The sequence below is a fragment of the Ictidomys tridecemlineatus genome, chromosome 5 (assembly GCF_052094955.1).
Source record: "Ictidomys tridecemlineatus isolate mIctTri1 chromosome 5, mIctTri1.hap1, whole genome shotgun sequence".
In the NCBI taxonomy this organism is placed as follows: Eukaryota; Metazoa; Chordata; class Mammalia; order Rodentia; family Sciuridae; genus Ictidomys; species Ictidomys tridecemlineatus.
In genome coordinates, this window is record NC_135481.1 from 200,203,935 (window position 1) to 200,220,937 (window position 17,003).

A 17,003-nucleotide genomic window follows, 5' to 3' on the forward strand; every position below is an offset into this window, starting at 1 on the left:
TGGTCCAAGTGCACACCCGCCTTCCCAGGGTCCTTTTCACTTGATTTTCAAATACCAAGACGAATCACAGGAGGGACCTCTGAGCTCCCGAGGGCCACCAGCCCAGGAACTTGGACCTCAGTCTTGGAGGCCTCCTGTGGCATGTTGACCTCCAGTGGTTTGTACCAGAGTAGGTGACCCCTTGCCAGGGAAGTCCTGTGGTCTTCATGGCCACACCAGGCCTGCAGCCAACATTAGTCCTGTTCGTACCATCCACCTGTCTGACCATCAGGCTCCTACCTGCGTTTCCTGTTGTCTTCCACAGATGGAGATTCCTGCTGCCTGGTAGTGACCATTTTGACTGGCCTCAGTTCTAGGATGAGCAGGTGCAGGGGTCTGGAGCAGCATATGTGGGTGCCCTCATGAACCAGCTCCTGACTTGGCATGGCCCTGCCTGATTCCAATCCTAAGCATAAGGAATTGGGGGAGAACAGAGGGCAACTGGGTAGCTCAGCTCTACAGTAGGGCCAGCCCTCCTATTCCCTGGAGCAGTGACCACAAAAGCTGAGCTGGTCACTCCATCTCTGCCCACCTCTGTCCTGGCCATTTGGATTTCCCAGGGCTGAGCTGTAGTGACTCTGTTCCTGCTACGCAGTGTCTGAGCTGGTGGTGCCCCGGCCTTGCACCCCAGTATCTTTGGTGGTAGTCCCCATCCTCCCTGTGGCCTCTCACCCAGCCCTCAAATGCCAAGGTCCCTGGGGTGCTGTGAGACACATTTCATCCCACTGCCCTGGTGGCAGGGAAGTAGCAGGAAGCCCTCTTGAACACAGTGCGGCCTGCAGCCTGGAGTGGCTAGCCTGAGCTCTTATGCCTCTGTCCCCCACCCCCGGAATGAGTCCAGTTTGGGGATGCTGTTGGAAATGCCAAGTCTGCCCAAGAGCATATGTCCCTAGAGAGTGGTTCTGTATACAAGGGCCTGGAGCAGAGCACCTGCTGGGACCAATCTTAGACTCAGGCCCAAGGACCCTAGTGCTTAGGCTAGAGAAGTGGCCCTGGCCCAGGTGGCCCACAGGTCTGCCTTTCAGAACTGCAGGTAGAATTTCCCTGTGGCTCACATCCCTTCTGCAGGGTACAGCCTTGGCCAAACTCCCCTCCTGCTGTCTCCGGCGGGCGCCCAGCCACAGAGCAAGGCTTGGAACTGAAAAACAGTTTATTTGAAGCCAACTAAAAACTTTTGGAGGGAAAAAGGTGCAAGAATACTAACAGTAACGAAACACCCTGAACCCTCCACTCATACCTAGAATTAAGTAATTTGATTAGGATTTTCCATAAGGGGGGGGGGAATGGAGCTGGGCGAGGCCTTGGGTACACCCGCAGCACAGCGACAGCGCGGAAGGCCTCGGAAGACATCGCAGTGCCCTTCGCGTGCCCGCCTAGGCTGCCCGGACCTGTGAGGAGCTGGCGCCGAGTCCGGCCGCGGGAGGGGGCGGGGCGGGCGGGGCTCCACCTCCGCAGCCCGTGCGCGGATGGGCCGCGCGCTCCGGACCCAGTTGCGCGGGGATGGCGCGGACAGAATCCCGGGCAGGGCCTGGGAGGACGCGGACGGCCCGGCTGGCCAGAGGGGCGCGCGGGGAGATTCGCCAGAACCGTCCCGCGGTCACCCCAGGTGCAATCGGGCCCGGCGGCGCGCTCGGGCGGTGGCCCCCGGTTACAGCTGTGGGCTGCGGAGGCGCGCTCGGGCGGTGGCTCGGGGCACCACCAACTTCCAAGCCGGAGGGCGCAGGTTTCTACAAACGCGAGTCCGAGTCCCGCGCTCAGTAGGCGGGGTCCCCTGCTGCGGGAATACCGAAGGTCCGAGTCGGTGCCAGCCTCGCCCTCGAGCCCCCACGGGCCTTGGCCCCCAGATGGAAGCCGGTTGGTGACCAGAGGTGAGAGGCGCCAAGGTACCCGAGCCGGGAGCTTGGTCCACCAGTCGCCCCCGCGGACGTCACCGCTGTAGTCACCATTGCTTCGCCAACCCGCCCCTCCCTGGACCCCGCTCTATATCAGCACCCACATGCGAGCTGCCCGTTCCTCTCCTAACTCTGGCACAGCTAACCCAAAGCCATCTGCTCCATAGGTCTCCGTCCCGCCGCCGCCTCCCCACACCAGCTTCCCTCGCTCCAAAACCTCCAGCCTGACCTTAGGAAGCTTCAGAATACCATGGCCTCCAGGGCCCTCTCAGCTGCTTCCTGCCGCCGCCCCTCAACCCTCAGGTGCTCCACCCAAGATGCCCTTTTCCAGGCTTCTTTGCCAGTCCTTCCTGACTCCAGGTGGCCCAACGCTGGTTCCCTGTGTGTGTAGGGCACCATCCTCCCCTAGCGCAGCCAAGCCCAGCCCTCCGTCTGCTGCTCACGCATGCTTGACTCTTCCTGTCAATGTGACAGCCACGTGTGCCTTCTTTGGGGACTGGGCCTCAGGTGCCCCAGGCTTCCCATCCCACCCAGCCAGCGTACCTAAAAGGCCCTTGCTTAGCATCTGGATGACCATTTTAAATTTCGTTTTCCGCCTAAGGGCGTTTCTGAGAAACCCTCACCACTCCCTCATACCAACCCAACCATTTTCACGCCTGCCCCCCCCACCGCATTAAGACCCCACTGGCTCTGATTCCTGAGCCTCCCCATGAAAGTCCCAGAGCTCAAGCCTGTTTTGCCTCTCTCCTATAGAGAGATGGTCTTTATTTGTCAGCTGTGACAAAGTCTCCTGTATCTCTGCCTGGTCTCCATCTTTCATTTCTCGCTTACCTGTGTCTCGTACCCATCATCACCCTGTGATAGTCAGCCGCTGCTGGGAAGGGGCAGCACCTCACGGGCTGACGAACCTGAGATTGACCCTAGACACTCACCATTCTCAGGTTGGACAGTCCTGGAGGCATTGCCCAGGGCAGCAGGCAGAACCAGGACAAGCGAGCTTCTCCTCTGAGACCCTCATCCTGAGTACTCCACAGGAACCTCTGGTCTGCATACAGGGTCCTCCTGCACTCCACTAGGTTCTGAAGCTGCTTTAGGCCTAGCAGACTATTGCTGTTTTTTTTTTTTATTAATTTTTTAAAAAATGTTTTTGGTACTGCGGATTAAACTCAAAGGTGTTTTACTACTGAGCTACACCCCCAGCCCATTTTACTTTTTATTTTGAGATAGAGTCATTCTAAGTTGCTCAAGCTGGACCTGAACTTGCCATCCTCCTGCCTCAGCCTCCAGAGTCACTGGGTTACAGCTGTATGCTGCCATGCCTCACCATGCCTGGCAGGACTCTTGCTCTTGATTTCCCCTTCCTCCAGGGTGCATGCCACTCACCCCTCACAGTCTGCACTGGGCCTGAAGGGTAGGATCAGGCCCATGTGGCTCCCAGCCTCAAATCAAACCCCTGGGGGCTGCCTGCAGAGTTCAGCCGGAGTCCCTGTGCCCACAGCAGCTCTGTGGTGCTTGTCCTCCTAAAGGAATTGGAACTCGAAGCTGGATCTTGGCCCTCTTTAGAGGGCCCTTAAGGCTCTCAGGGGTCAGAAGAAGTGCTTCTCCCTCACTGGCATCCCGAAGACCTTGGGCCATTTGGAGGGTGGTCCACTTCCAACACCCCCTGGGGCCCTGCTTGGAATAGGTTCAAGATCTCCCCAATCTGTGGCCTAACCTCAGGAGACACCAACTCCCCCCAAAAGGAGAGACCAGAGCCTGGATCTTCCAGCAGCACCAGTCTTCTTGTGGGTGGGAAGAGCCAGGCAGGGCCTTGGGGTTCAGGCTCCTGCCTCCAGGATATTTTCCTGGGCCCCCCACTAAACGGAGACACAACTGCCTTTGCTTTGAGGATGGCCTTACTAGACTGTGGGCAGCTGGGCCTGTTCTTTCAGCCTGAAGTTTCATCTCGCACACTGCAAGTTGTCCATCTGTGGTGCGTGCTGCCATCTAAGTACCTCTAGTGTTGGCACCTGCAGGCACAGCTATGGCTGTGATCTGAGAACCAAGTGGCCTGACTGGACTTGGGGGGAGGTACCCTCAGGAGAGACCTGGCCCCTGCCCATCTCCTCATCTGGGAAGATCTGGCTGGGAGGAATGGTGCCTCCAGCCTCTGGGCTCCTGGGGCACGTGGGGTGCGGCAGGCTCCCAGCCCAGAGTCTCAGAATGAAGGAGCCCGTGAATGGGGCCCTGGACACATGGGACAAAGCACTCACCAGGGTGTAGAGAAGGCCCTCTCGCTGACCTCTGGGCCTTGATTTGGTCCTCTGTCCCCAGTGCCTGGCTACCCCTTGGACAAGCCACCAGCCTTTATCTGCCCGCTACTGTGGGCCTGGCCTCCGCCCAGCAACTTCCTGTCCCCGCCCCAAGACAAGCTTTTCCATGACATGGCCTTTGGGGGTGGGGGGGCAACAGACCAGAGAGACAGGAAAGAGGCAGGAGCCAGATCTTCAGGGACTGAGGAGCTTGGGGGTGCGTGTCTCACGGTCCCAGCCCACCTGCCGCTCAGATCACAGCCACACATGCACTGGGTGTCCATGTACATGACTCTGTCCCCTGGCCCAGGCAGGACAGGCATAGAGAGGATGTCTGGAAGTGACCAGTGAGCTGACCCTCACTCTCTAGTCTAGGAGCAGCAAAGACAGGGTGGACATGTATCCGGTCCCGAACAGCATGGCTGGCCCACTGGGCCTTGGCCATCTGCTTGCAGCCGGGCTTCTTCCAGTGTAGTCCTTCCCACAGACGCCCACACACTGACTTCCGCTGGGCCCCTTGATGGTTCAAACATGGCTGGGGGGAAGTGGTCACAGAGGCTGCGTCCTGTGACACACAGAGCCCTAGGCGGCCCTGTCCTCTCCCTGGGTCCAGGCCAGGTAGCCACTAAGCTGTGGCTCTAGGGGCCCTATCTAGCACGGCCAGAAGCTGCAGTCCCAGTGCTGCCCTCTTCTCCTTCAGGAAATGAGCCCCAACTACAAGGGAGGCTGGGTGCAAGGCTGGGAGCAGGCCTCGTCCTGCTCTGGAGAAGCCAGGGGCCTGGACTTATCGGTGGTGGCTTTATAACTTGGGTGCTGGGATGGGCAACACCTACAGCCCTGAGAGAGACTGCCCAAGCCCAGGTCCCAGCCAGGACACCTCCCCTGTACCCCAGCTAACCAGTCACACCTTCATTTTCTAAAGCTTTATTTTACAAAATGTGTAGATGGTTTTTATTGGTATCATTTTTTGAAATTAAATTAACCTCCTCCTACCCACACCAGGAGGCAGGAGGAGGTTGGGTGGGGACAGGGTGGGTCAGCCCGGGCAGCTAACCGGTGGAAGCCACCTCTTCCTCGTCGCTGCCATCAGGGACTGCGTCTGTCCCAAAGTAGCGATCCCCAAAGTTCCCTGGAGAAAGAAGCAGCCCAGTATGGAGCCTCCTGGGGAGACCAGCCTTGCTCACACACACCACTGAACAGGCTGGCGGCTCACCTATGCCTGGGATGATGCGGAAAAGGTCATTGACCCGCTTGTCCACAGCTGTGGTGATGATTCTCACTCGTGGGAAAGCATAGGCCACGGAGTGGACACCCATCTCTGCCATCAGCAGTGACAGCAAGAAGATCTTGTCCTCGGGCACATCGTGGTCCTGCCAAGCCAAGGGCCAGGTAAACACCAACTGCACAGGGCCTGCCTGCAGCCCATTCAGGACCCACGTACCAGGAGGACACGGATGGCCATCATGGCCGCTGCGCCAGTAGACACCGTACAGTCCATCAGGATCACGTGGTCGTCACTGATGTCCTTGGGCAGCCGAAGATAGTGGAGCTATGGGAGGCCATGAGGTCAGCGGTGCCTGCCCACCAGGCTCTGGGGTGCCATGTGGCCTTTCCCTGGGCTGGCCATCCTGTAACTCCCATGCCCCCCCAGTCCTGCACCTCGGGCTCCCCCGTGAGCTGGTTGGTCTGGATGAGGATGGTGCCGATGCGCACGTCTTTGCACACAGCGCGCAGAGCGGGCTCCATGGTCTCCCCAGCACGCAGGATGGATACTCCAGTGATCTAGGGGAAGGGAGGGCTGAGCCAATGGGACACCCAGCCCAGCCCAGGTACCGCCCTCCCAGGGTGCACATACCTGCTTTCCAGCATAGCACTTGCCTGCGTAGTCCTGCCCCTGTGGGGTCTGCACCACACAGTCCTGTGCAGAAGGGGTGTGTCTGGACGTGGCCCTCACAGAGGCCCCACCCCCTCGCCCCCAACTCCATCCCTGCCTACCTGGAAGGGCAAGAAGGAAAGCGCATGCTCGATGAGCAGCCGCATCAGTCTCTTGGAGTAGAAGATGAACTCGTCCCGACTAGTCTCCCTGTCCCTGTCGGGTGGGGTGGGTGTGCTTAGGGGAGGCTTAGGGGGGTCCCACCCCACCTCTAATCCCTCCCTGCCCCTCCAGCTGGCCCTCACCTGATGATGGTGTGCATACCGCGCACTTGCGGGGTGCTCTTGAGGACGCTCAGCGTTTGGGGAAGTGGGTGGCTCTGGTGCGCTGAGGCCAGGGCCGCCCTGGGGACACAAACAGATTGGGGACACTCAAGACTGAAGGCCTCTCATTCTAGAGCACCCTCTCCCCACAGGACGGCTGTGCGTCACCATGGGGGTAAAGCAGAGGGGACAGCGGGCGGGCGCAGGGTAAGAGCAGGCCGCTGGCTATGGCTGTCTGGGGGACCTCCCACCCCAACTCCACAGGAGGTGCTGCTCCTGGAGAGGGAGCAGAGACGCAGCGTCTGGTCTGCAGAGGAAGCGCAGGGCCCCATGTGAGGCGCCCTCCTGGGCTTGGAGGGAACAGAAGGGCCGGTGGGATGGGGCTCACCTGCAGGTAGGGCTCAGCCCCCAGAACGGGCAGCTCCCGACCTCTGCCTGGAGTAGTGACCGGGCTGAGGGGTCAAACCCTGCCCAGGCCCATCCCCAAGTGTTGCCCAGTGCTGCCCAGTGCTGCTGCCTGCCCCACTGAGGCCATGCCTGGTGGGGGGGCATGAGAGAGGCAGAAGGGGGAGGGAAGGACGGGGTACAAGAGGGGCACTGGGAGAGGTGGGGCCAGTAGAACAGGAGGAGGGGTGCTGGTGGCAGGAAGTGGGAGGGAGGAGTGGGCGGACAGGGGAAGGTGACACTGTGGGGTGTGGGGGACAAAGGCAGGATAGAAGGGAGGAGTCTGGGGAGGAGGAAGGGATGGGGGTCTCAGGGCGCGGGCCTGGAGGAGGCAGCTGGGGCGGGTGCAGTGGGGGTCCTGCGGGCAGGCGAGCGGGCAGCGGGGCAGCACACAGCGAGCACAACCGAGCACTCTGCTCACATATCCCAGCGCAGCTCCCTCTGCTCGCCAGTGAAGAGTGTTCAGGGAGGGACAGGCAGGAGACGGTACACAGAGGAGAGAAGAGAGAAGGCTCTTAGTTGGGAGGGCAGTGGCATCTCTGCAGACGGTACAGCACGGCCACCAGCTGGCCAGAGGGAAGAGGAGGCCCAGCAGGGCTGCAGCACCCACCCTCTGGGTGGGAGGGCCCTTCCCCTGCCCACCAGCCGCTTCCTGGACAGGAGGAGACACTGAGGCCACTGGCCCCCACTTCTTTGGCAGACCAGAGGGCGGAAAATGGAGCTGGCCACACCTGGAAACTTTTTTTTCTCAGAATAAAGGCTCCTAGAGGGACCTGAGGGAAGGCCTGCAGCACCTGTCTGGAGACCAAGCGGAGACTCATGCAGGGAAAGGAAGCGGCACAGGGTGGGCCCAGAGGCATTTCCAACGCTCTGACTGAGGCTCCCAGAGGTGGCTGGGCCACAGCTCCCCACCTCCAAAGAAAGCCTGGGAGGAGGGCAGGTCCCTCGTGGTGAGACATCAGGGGCAGGTGCTGGTGTCTGCCTGCCCACGGGGTAGACAGGGTGGGGGACACAGCCTTAGCCCACCACAGGTGTGCTGCAGGGCAGCTATACGGCCGAGCAGGGCCCAGGCAGGGAGGCAGGGAGGGCAGGGCCGAGCCCTCACACCACCCCAGCGAGAATCCCCTAGGCCATGAGATTGGGCAGAGGAGGTACAGTAGCCCTGGAGGCAGACCCAGACCCCAGGCTGCTGGGAACACATCATGGCCACATTCCTGGAGACCTGGCAGGGCTAGGTCAGGAGAACAGCTGTGCTCTCTGGGGCTGAACCCCACAGACAACCCCACTTGCAGAGAATTCTCCACAATTTCTGTTCAGCATAGGTGCTATGTGATCTTGGGCAAGTTACTTAACCTCTCTGTGTCTCAGTGTCCTTATCTGCCAGCAATGGGAAGCAGAAGCAGGGCTGGGGCTAATCCGCTCCTCTGCCCACTGGTCTGGCTTGGTAACAGCCCAGACCTGGAGCGCCCTGTGGATGTTGGAAATGCCTCCATGTGTGCAGACAGCTATGGGGTCTTACCTGACGCTGAGTTCACGCTGTGGCAGCAACACAAGGAGACACAAGGGAACGGTGACGCGTCAGTGACCAGGGCAGGTGCCAGACCACCCCACCCAGGACAGGACATGCTGCAGCCCCATGGGGCGACTGCTCAGAAGCTGCCAGGTTTTGGAGGTGAGCTGCTAATGCTTCTAACCTGGGAACACTTGGGTGAGACCTGTGGTTCCGGGCTGGGCAGTTAAAGCCAGGAGCCCTGGGCTCCGTCCCGCAGGCCACAGGCTTCTGACAGCCTGTGGGACCCAGCCATAGAATGCTCCAACAAGGGACTTCTGGTGAGGACATCACTCCCAGGGTAAGCTACCATGAAGGAGAAGAGCTACTGGCCAGACATGGGACTCAGTGCTGAAACCCTGTGGCCTTAGGCCAGCAAGACAGTGGGTCTCCTTTGCCATCCTGCAGGGTTGGGAGGGACAGGAGCCCTTCCATGCCACGTCCGGCTGGGAGCATGTGGCAGCTGGGCCCTGAGTTCCTGTGCCCACTCCCAGAACAAAGGGCTGGGGCTGGGGCTGTGTGAACAGGCAGATGAAGCAAGCTGGGGACACTCAAGTGGACATGAGAGGGTGGGCAAGCAGAAGCAGGGACACTACCTGAGACTCACCTCCTCCAGCTGACTGTGCACATGCTGCACAATCAGGTCAATGGCCACCGCGTTCCCACTCCCTGCGGCAAAGGAGGGCGGCTCAGGCAGGCTCACGTGCCAGTGTCCTGGCAGGCCCACCTCTGGGCACCACCATGCATGTGCCAGCATCCTGGCAGGCTCACCTCTGGGCACCACAATGTCCGCCAGGCGCATGGTGGGCTGGATGTATTGGTCAAAGGCAGGCTTGACAAACTTGTGGTACTGCTTGATGACACCCTCGATGTCCCGGCCTCGTTCACTGATGTCCCGGCGCAGCCGCCGCACTAAGCGGATGTCGGAGTCCGTGTCCACAAAGATTCTCATGTCCAGGAGCTGAACAGGGATGGCAAGCTGACTGAGGTCTGTGATCAGCAGGGTCACATGGCCCCACGGAGCAGCTCCTGCACAAGGCCTCCTAGTATGTGGGTCAGGTCCAGGGCCAGCCCCCAGAGGCATCTCCTGAGCCTGGCGAGGAGTGTGGCAGGAGCGTGTGCTCAGGGAGTGTGTGAAAGTGGGCAGGAGCTGGGCTGGGCAGTATGACATCTACATGATGGGGGGATGAGGGCCTGATGGGTTCTGGGTGTGGGCCCTGAAGGAGCTGTGTGAGGGCTAGGGGTCGGTGGGAGCAACAGTGGGGTCCTCTGGGCCTGCAGCAAAGTCCCTCAGACTGACTGCCTGAGGTCCTCACCTCCAGCAAGGAAGGAGGAAGCCAATGCACAGCTGAGGGTTGGCAGGTGGGGAGGGAGCATGTCCCCAGCAGCCACACCCATGCTAACCAGTGGGAGAGAGCAAACTGTACTGTGCTGGGGCACCCAAGCCTCTCCTTTCAGCAGGGGAGACCTGGGGACAGGGCAGGGCTTTGCTGTTGGAGGCATCTGCGGCACAGGGAAGCCTCACCTCCAGCAGCGTCTTGTCAGCGAAGGCCATGATACCCTCGAAGATGATGACATTTGCACCATAGAGTGTTTTCTGCAAAGGAACCAGGGAGTTTCAAGCCAGCTTCTGCCTCCGCAGCCCACCTGCAGTCCTGAGCCCCAACCTACCCAGTCCTTCTTCCGGCTGTGGGTGGTGAAGTCATAGATGGGCACTTGGACGCTCCGGCCCTGCTTCAGCTTCTTGAGGGTGGAGATGATGAGGTCAAAGTCGAAGGCGTCGGGGTGGTCAAAGTTGAAGTCGTTGTGGGCGGCCTGCTCCTGCTGCTGCTGGGTCAGCACCTGTCAAGGAGGCCACAGACGACCCCTGCCCACAGCCCCAGGGGACAGCATGCTGGGGCCCAGGGACCAAAGGCCTGCATTGGCAGGGGAGGGGGTAGAGGGAGAAGGGCATTCCAGGAGCTGAGCAGGGCCTCACCTTGTAGAAGGAGTCCATGGACAGCAAGACCACCCAGGGCACATCTAGAGCCTCAATGATCATCCTGGCCACGGTGGTCTTCCCTGAGGCACTGCCACCTCCCAGGCCTGCCAGGGGAGCGGAGAGCTGTGCTCAGGACATCTGGCTGACCCCACAGGTGGTCCTGAGGGGCTTCCCACACCACCCTTACCGATGGCAAAGGCCTCCTTGGACTGGGTGCCATGCTCATTGTACCAGGGTGGCCGCCCTGCCGTGTAGATGGTGCGCTTGCTGGTGCGCAGCAGGGGTGGCTCCGACTTGCACTGGCTGGTGGTGCGCTTCCGGGGTGAGCGCCCGGTGCCCACGGCGGGGAGGAGCCTGTCCAGGGACCCTGCATTGCTGCTATAAAGACAATGTGGTTTAGCCTTGACCTGGGGCTGCTGGTCTCCTTGGTGCCTGGTCACACCCAAGGGGGCTCCTGTAGGTGCAACCCAGGTCAAGCCTGGACTGGGTACTGTCCAAGAAGCCACCTACAGTGGGCCACAGAGCTCTTAGGGGCATGGGACCTTGGTTCACACAACAAGAACAGAGGGACGTTGCAGTGATGAGGAGAGAGGAGAGTCCCCATCTCAGGCTGTGCTCCTCCCCTGTGTGGACTGGGCCAGGCAGGGCCCTTCCTCAGGTGATTCAAGGTAGGCACTTGTGGACAAGCAAGAACCCCCTGAGGACCATGTCCCCCTCCCCAGCCCAGTGCTCTCTCTGGGCAGCCCAGTCACTGTCTCCTTGCAGAGGAGGGTAAAGCCTGGGCAGAGGTAAGGACAGACACAGGGCTCTGGGCAGAGTGGCATCCTGGCCTGGCCTCTCTGACTGTCAGAGTGCAGGATGGACAACGAGAGGGGAGATCCCAGCTAGGAGGCCTAGGGAACTAACTTGTTCTGTGATCCCTCCTAGGTCCTTAAGACAGAAACTTCCAGAATTCAGCAAAGGCCACCTACGTGGGCTTACCCCATGAGCCATGTGTGTAAAACAGGAGGCCCACAGAGACTACCAGGTGGAAATCTAACCCGAAAAAGGCTCAGACCTGTGCTTGTGTCCGTGCCACATCACGCATGCCAGGCCAGCTCTCAGATCCCTGCCACCTGCACCATTGGCCTGTATCCCAAAAGGGGTGCTGTTTCTGGCTGTGGCCTCAACCCTGAGACCTCTTCTGTGGAGGCTCCCTGTGAATGCATGGCCGGTGACACTGCTCAGTTTGTCCTGAGAAGCAGAGCCTGGTGTGAAGATGCTGGGCATGGGGGACAAGACACAGGCTGTGAAGGCCCTCCTGGCCACTGCCTGAATGGGGAGACCAAGTGGTCAGAGTGGCCCTAGCACCATCTCTCAGGCTGTCCAAGAGGGGTTAGTGGCTTGGCCTAGCATGTCACAGCCCACCCCCGTGAGGAGCCTGTGAGCAAAAGGCTTACATGTCAGACATGCCAATTTCAACCAGGATCCATCTGGGTACCAAAATCTGGAACAGGGACTTCTGCCTGTTCTTCTTGAATGTTTTATAAGCACATGTGCCATGCTATCAAAATCCAAACTATGAGCAGGGCACAGTGGCACAGGCCTGTCATTCCAGTGTTCCCGGAGGTCGAGGCAGGGGGATTGTAAGGTCCCGGACGGCCTGCGCAACTTAGTGAGACCCCAAACAGAAAGGGCTAGGGCACACCTCAGTGGTAGTCCACCTCTCAGAGCACCAGCAATGACCCAAGCTGGGCAGGGGCACTGGCATGCACAGGCATGGAGGCCACGGAAGAAAGGAGCCAAAGCCTAATCCCTAACAGGTCCTATGGCAGCTCTAGCAGCAAGAAAGCTTCCTATCTGTGTTTGACAAGGAGAGCGCTGCGCTTGTCCTTGGGGACAGACAGGGCCACCTGTTTCTACACCACCACTGTTAGGAGAACTCAGGAGTGAGCCCAGGGAATAATTAGCCAGGCAGAGGTGCTCAGCCTTGCTCCTGCAGCTCTGAGGCTTAGCACAAACAACACAGCCAGGTACCCCAGTGACTAGGTGAGAGGTCCTAGGGACAGTGCTGCTCTACCATGCACTGGCATGGGAGCAGGTGCCCACAGCATTGCTATGGGACACATGTGGGGGGCACAGCCTAGGACATGATGTGCCCTGGGGCTGCTGTCTGCACCCCCAGTCAGGCTTGCCAAAGAGCTCTTGGCTTAAAGGGAGACAGGACTTGTAGTGACATCCTAAGGTTCCTGGACAGAGGGCAGACAGCAGTTTGCTCACCTGGGCACACTAATCCACCAACAGTAAACAAATAGGTTTGTGAAGCTCACCCCTGGGGCTGCCCACATCACACTCCAAAGGAATCGCCCTGTGCCTTCAACGTCCACTGAAACTCTTTAACAGAAAATGCAATTTGTGAGAGGTAGGGCCTCCTGCAGGAATCCCCCAGGGCTGCCCCACAGCCATGCCCTGGATTCCAGCAGCGAGCACGCCCATGCACAAAGCCAGGACCAACTCCCATAGACACTGAGCAGAGGCAGCCAGTGCTGGAGGCTCTGTGGGATCTCAATATGCAGGCCTTCCTGGAGACCTTTTGGTCCTCCTATCAGTGACTTCCTCACCCCACTGAAGTGACCACCACCACCACCACAAATCCTTTCCAAGGCTATCACTGCTGAGCCTGTTGCAGACCCTTCTGTTGGGCAGAGTGCCTAGTTGCAAGGAGGCCAGGGGGGACTTTGCCAGAAATGCACCTTGCCTCACTGGCGACAAAGGCCACAAGGCTATCTGCACCAAGCCTCGGCCCTCCCAGAGCTAATCTCTGTCCCAGAGCCAGCAGCAAAAATTCACCCATTTCTCAAAACGTGTAACCCTGAAAAGAGAAATTTGCACAAAACACCTCATTTCCTATCCAAAGATGGATAAGGGTACTTCTGGCCACAACGAGGAAAATTATTCTCAATCCAAAGGACTGAGTCACGACCCAGAGGAGACACACACAACCCACAGCCCCAAGTGAAACTCCCTGTGGCCTGAGCCTGGCCCAGCTCCCCAGAGTGCCTGCCAGCCTGCCCGCTGCCCGCTACTCAGAGATGCACTGCACAGGAGTCTGGAGTGATCAGCACCACCGTGAAGCTGGGTACTCCTCACCAGCAGGGATTCCTCTGCAACTCACCTGCCTTCTGCCCAGCACCCTGAGATCCTGATGCCAGGGTAAGCTGGGGGACTGCTCATGGCCGACCAGGTCCCAGAGGGTGTGCTCCTGGTGTGTGTATGGCTTAGGCGCTGGCATTAGGGAGGCATCACCTCCTCAGCACCACAGTGGTGCCCAGAACAGCACTGGTCTTCTGGCCGCCTGCACTGGCCCTCTGTGAGTGGAACCACTCTTGTGAGCAGCACAGCAGGTAAAGACCTGGGTGGGGCTGGGCCCCTGGCTGGCAGTGGAGCTGCTGTATGCAGGGGGAGGTGCACAGCACTGGGGGCCCCAGGAGCCCCTCTATGCTGAGGGAACACACTTGCCACTGGCCTCTGAGGCCAAGGCCACAGTCATAAGAGGATCACCCAGCTAGGGATTGAGTGCCAGATATTAATAGCACAGCTTTGCCTAGTGTGGCCTGCAAGATCCAGGCCAGCTGTGGGTGTGAGCTGCCCTTCTGAGCACAAGCTAGCCCACTCACCAGCCGAGGCTTGCTGAGAATCACTGTGCTCCAGTACCCTGGTCCCACCCCCACACACAGCAGGACAGGGAAATTTGAGACCCCTCCTGGCCAGCTGACCTCAATGTCAGTGCTGAGCTGGGCACCCGACCCTTGGCCCCAAGGTACCTCCTGTGAGCATAAACAGATATGAAACCCTACCCTTTATCCGGATCTAAGAATAACAGCCCCGCCCCCCCACCTCACAGAGGTCCCAGAAAGTCCCTGGGCCACTCAAGGCTCATCAGGGGACATAGCCACCTCCTGTCCACAACAGCAAGAGAAGAGGCAGGCCTGGCCCCACCCTCAGCAAGCATGGACAGTAGAAATCTCTTAGTGGCTCAAGGAGTCTGTTCAGAGAGGTTCTGGCTGCCCAGCTCTCCCGGTGGGTGGTTATATGTGCCAATCCCTCCTGGCCACCCAGATAACCCACCCCTCCAGAGGCAACTGGAGAAGGAACAGCGTCTGGTGTGTCCTCAGAGCTTGCCCCTTCTCATGATACTCCCAGGTGGCAGGCTGTCTGCACCAGGCCTCGCTCAGGGAGCCTCAGCTGTCTTGGGCCATGCAGAGTGGGACTCCTGGGGATCATTATCTTGCTTGGGTGTCTAAGCAACAGAGGGGACCCAGGCTGGTCAGCCTGGATGTTCCTGGGTGCCCTAGCTGAGCAAGACCCATGGGCTGGGTAAGAAGCCAGGCGACAAACTCATGGGAAGCCGGTACTGTTGACCTAGGAAAGGGAGGCCAGAGTCTAGATGTGCTGCTATTGACACAATAGGCAGCCTTCACTCTGGCTCACCAACTCCCCAGCAGCCTCTGCCTTTGCTCCAGCTTAGGGTGCTGGAACCCCACTCCCAAACTGTCTCCCCAGGGCTAGAATGGACTAGAGAACACCCATTCCCAGCACCACCAACAGGGGCACTAATGCTGTTGATCAGTAGCCACATTTGGAGCCCAGTTGGCCAAGTACCTTTCTGCCCAGTTTCCTCCTGTTTCCAGTATCAGGAGGTGCTGAAGGGTGTCCAGTCACCTCAGAGCACCCCTCATCACTCTGGGAGAGGGTCCACTTTGGGTCACGGCATAGGGGGGCATGGCTTAGACCCCTTCACCCCCACCAGGAAGGGGCAGGCCTCAGTGATCTCCAGGATGGCAGCAGTTATGCTCTGAGATTCCTGAGACCAAAGCAGGTGCCTCATCCACAATAATGACCACACAAGTGACGGCACATGGAAATAAACAGACATGTGCAGAGACTAGAGAGCAAGACTGCACCATACTGAGCATCCCAGCCAACATCCAAAGCCGGAGTGGTGGGCTAATGCCTGTAATCCCAGCTATTCAGGAGGCTGAGGCAGAGGATGGATCACAAGTTTCTCCTGGGACAGTGTGGGCATTTGAGTGAGAATCTGTCTCAAAAAAATAAGAAGGTCTGGTGATACAGTTCATTCCCCAGTACACAGCAGGAACGAGGGGCAGCTGGAAGCAGTCAGGAGGACCACCCCTCAGGGTCTGGGGTGGGTGGGAGGACCGAGGCTTACATCTCCTACCCTGAAACCCTTTCCAGCAGACCCTGCTTTCTTGCTGTTCTAAGCAGATGCAATCAGCATCCCTCCACTGCCCACAACCAGCTGGTATTCATGCTCAGGTAGCCCCTAAGGACAGTCCCTGCACCAGCACGGACAGCAGGCACTGAAGACAGAGAGGAGAGGTTAAATAGACATAGAGACCAGTGCAGGGACCGTGGGGAAACGTACCAGAGAGCAGAAGGAAAAGTCCCTGGCTGGACAGGAAATGCACAGGTCAGCCTGAGACCCCTACTGCTGTGGCCCTGTGCCAGTGACCCGCACTAGGACAAGTCTGGGTTGAGACATCACGAGGGCCTGGTGCCCAGAACAGTCTGTGTGGTCTTGGAGCCTATCTGGCTATGCATGGCCTTTCTGCTCCTGGTTATCCAGTGACCCTCTGAATCAGTGAGCGTCACAGATTCAAGTCCTGATGGACCGAAGCCAAGCAAGCTCCCGGTCACTGCCCGCTGGGATGGTGTGGGCCTACGACCGGCCGCTCTGAAAGGGCTCTGCTCTGGCTCCAGGTACTCCACGCTCCTACTCGCCCACACCCGGAAAGCCTTCTGGGACTCCAAGGGACGCGATCAGACCCGGAAGAGGCAAGGCGCGCAGTCGCGCGCGACCACCGCCCCCTGGCGGCCACGACCCCGAGGCGCTGCGGGGGCGATCAGCCGGATGCTGACGGGCTCACCCGCAGCCCACCGCCCTCTTTAATGCTCCCGGACCCCTCGAAGGCCGCACACATGCCCAGCGGTCGGAATGCACCACCGCACCTCACCCTCAGAATCAGTCCGAGGGCCACTGGGCTGCAGGGCCGGCCGGAGCCCAAACCCGAACGTGACTAACTCGGAAGGTCGCGCGGGCACACGGCCCCGGAGCGCCGCGAACCTAGGCCTCGCGGGGTGCAAACCAAGTCCCATCTCCCGCGTCCCTCCTGTCCTCCGTCCGCTCCTGCCCCTGAGGCCGCCAGCCGACCACCCGGCCGCTCCTCCAGGGAAGGAGGTGCCGACAGGCCGTCGAGGGCGTGGAGGGCATGGGGACAGCCCCCGGAGGCCGCCCGCATCGGGCGGAGGTCCACGCGCCCACTCAGCGGACCTGAGCCCGAGGTGGGCTGGGCCCGGGGCCTCCACGACGACGCGGGGGCTGCAGCGTGCCGTTGCCCTTCCGCCGGCGCGCGGCCCCCGCCCGGCCCTGCGCCTACCGGTCCTCGCACGCGGTCTCGCTCTGTCCTCCCGCGGAGGCTCCGGGCGCGTCCGGGGCCGCAGGAGGCGGCGGGGGCGAGGGGGCGGCGTCCGCGGAGGCGGGTGGCGCAGCCATGGCGCCCGGAGACTTGGCTGTGGCCGGCAGCGCGCGCCCCGGAGCCAGTGAGGGCGGA

The 17,003-nt window shown here is 60.0% G+C and overlaps 1 protein-coding gene and 1 long non-coding RNA gene across 12 annotated transcripts; one reads left to right on the top strand and one right to left on the bottom strand.

Annotated features, from left to right (window-relative positions):
- The first annotated feature begins 1,386 nt into the window (after positions 1 to 1,386).
- On the top strand, positions 1,387 to 5,163 carry LOC120886456 (uncharacterized). Its single transcript, XR_013439933.1, has 2 exons — positions 1,387 to 1,907; positions 2,099 to 5,163. It is a non-coding gene; the product is annotated as an uncharacterized LOC120886456 (long non-coding RNA).
- Uckl1 (uridine-cytidine kinase 1 like 1) lies at positions 5,131 to 16,995 on the bottom strand. Of its 11 annotated transcripts, none has more exons than XM_021726434.3 (15): positions 16,830 to 16,995; positions 10,580 to 10,767; positions 10,390 to 10,496; positions 10,083 to 10,253; positions 9,937 to 10,008; positions 9,183 to 9,372; positions 9,019 to 9,080; positions 7,284 to 7,303; positions 6,401 to 6,499; positions 6,218 to 6,311; positions 6,078 to 6,140; positions 5,882 to 6,004; positions 5,664 to 5,771; positions 5,436 to 5,592; positions 5,131 to 5,351 (listed from the first exon to the last, which is right to left on the bottom strand). In XM_021726434.3, exons 1-15 carry the CDS (start codon positions 16,943 to 16,945, stop codon positions 5,272 to 5,274), a joined length of 1,650 nt encoding a protein of 549 aa, XP_021582109.1. In that variant the 5' UTR covers positions 16,946 to 16,995; the 3' UTR covers positions 5,131 to 5,271. The 11 variants fall into 11 exon arrangements, 10 of the variants coding, with proteins under 10 accessions (XP_021582109.1, XP_040131080.1, XP_013214079.1 ...); XM_040275146.2 differs by lacking the exon at positions 7,284 to 7,303 and adding an exon at positions 8,382 to 8,398 and having other exon boundaries at positions 16,830 to 16,994; XM_013358625.4 differs by having other exon boundaries at positions 10,580 to 10,770; positions 16,830 to 16,994.
- Between the last annotated feature and the right edge of the window lie 8 nt (positions 16,996 to 17,003).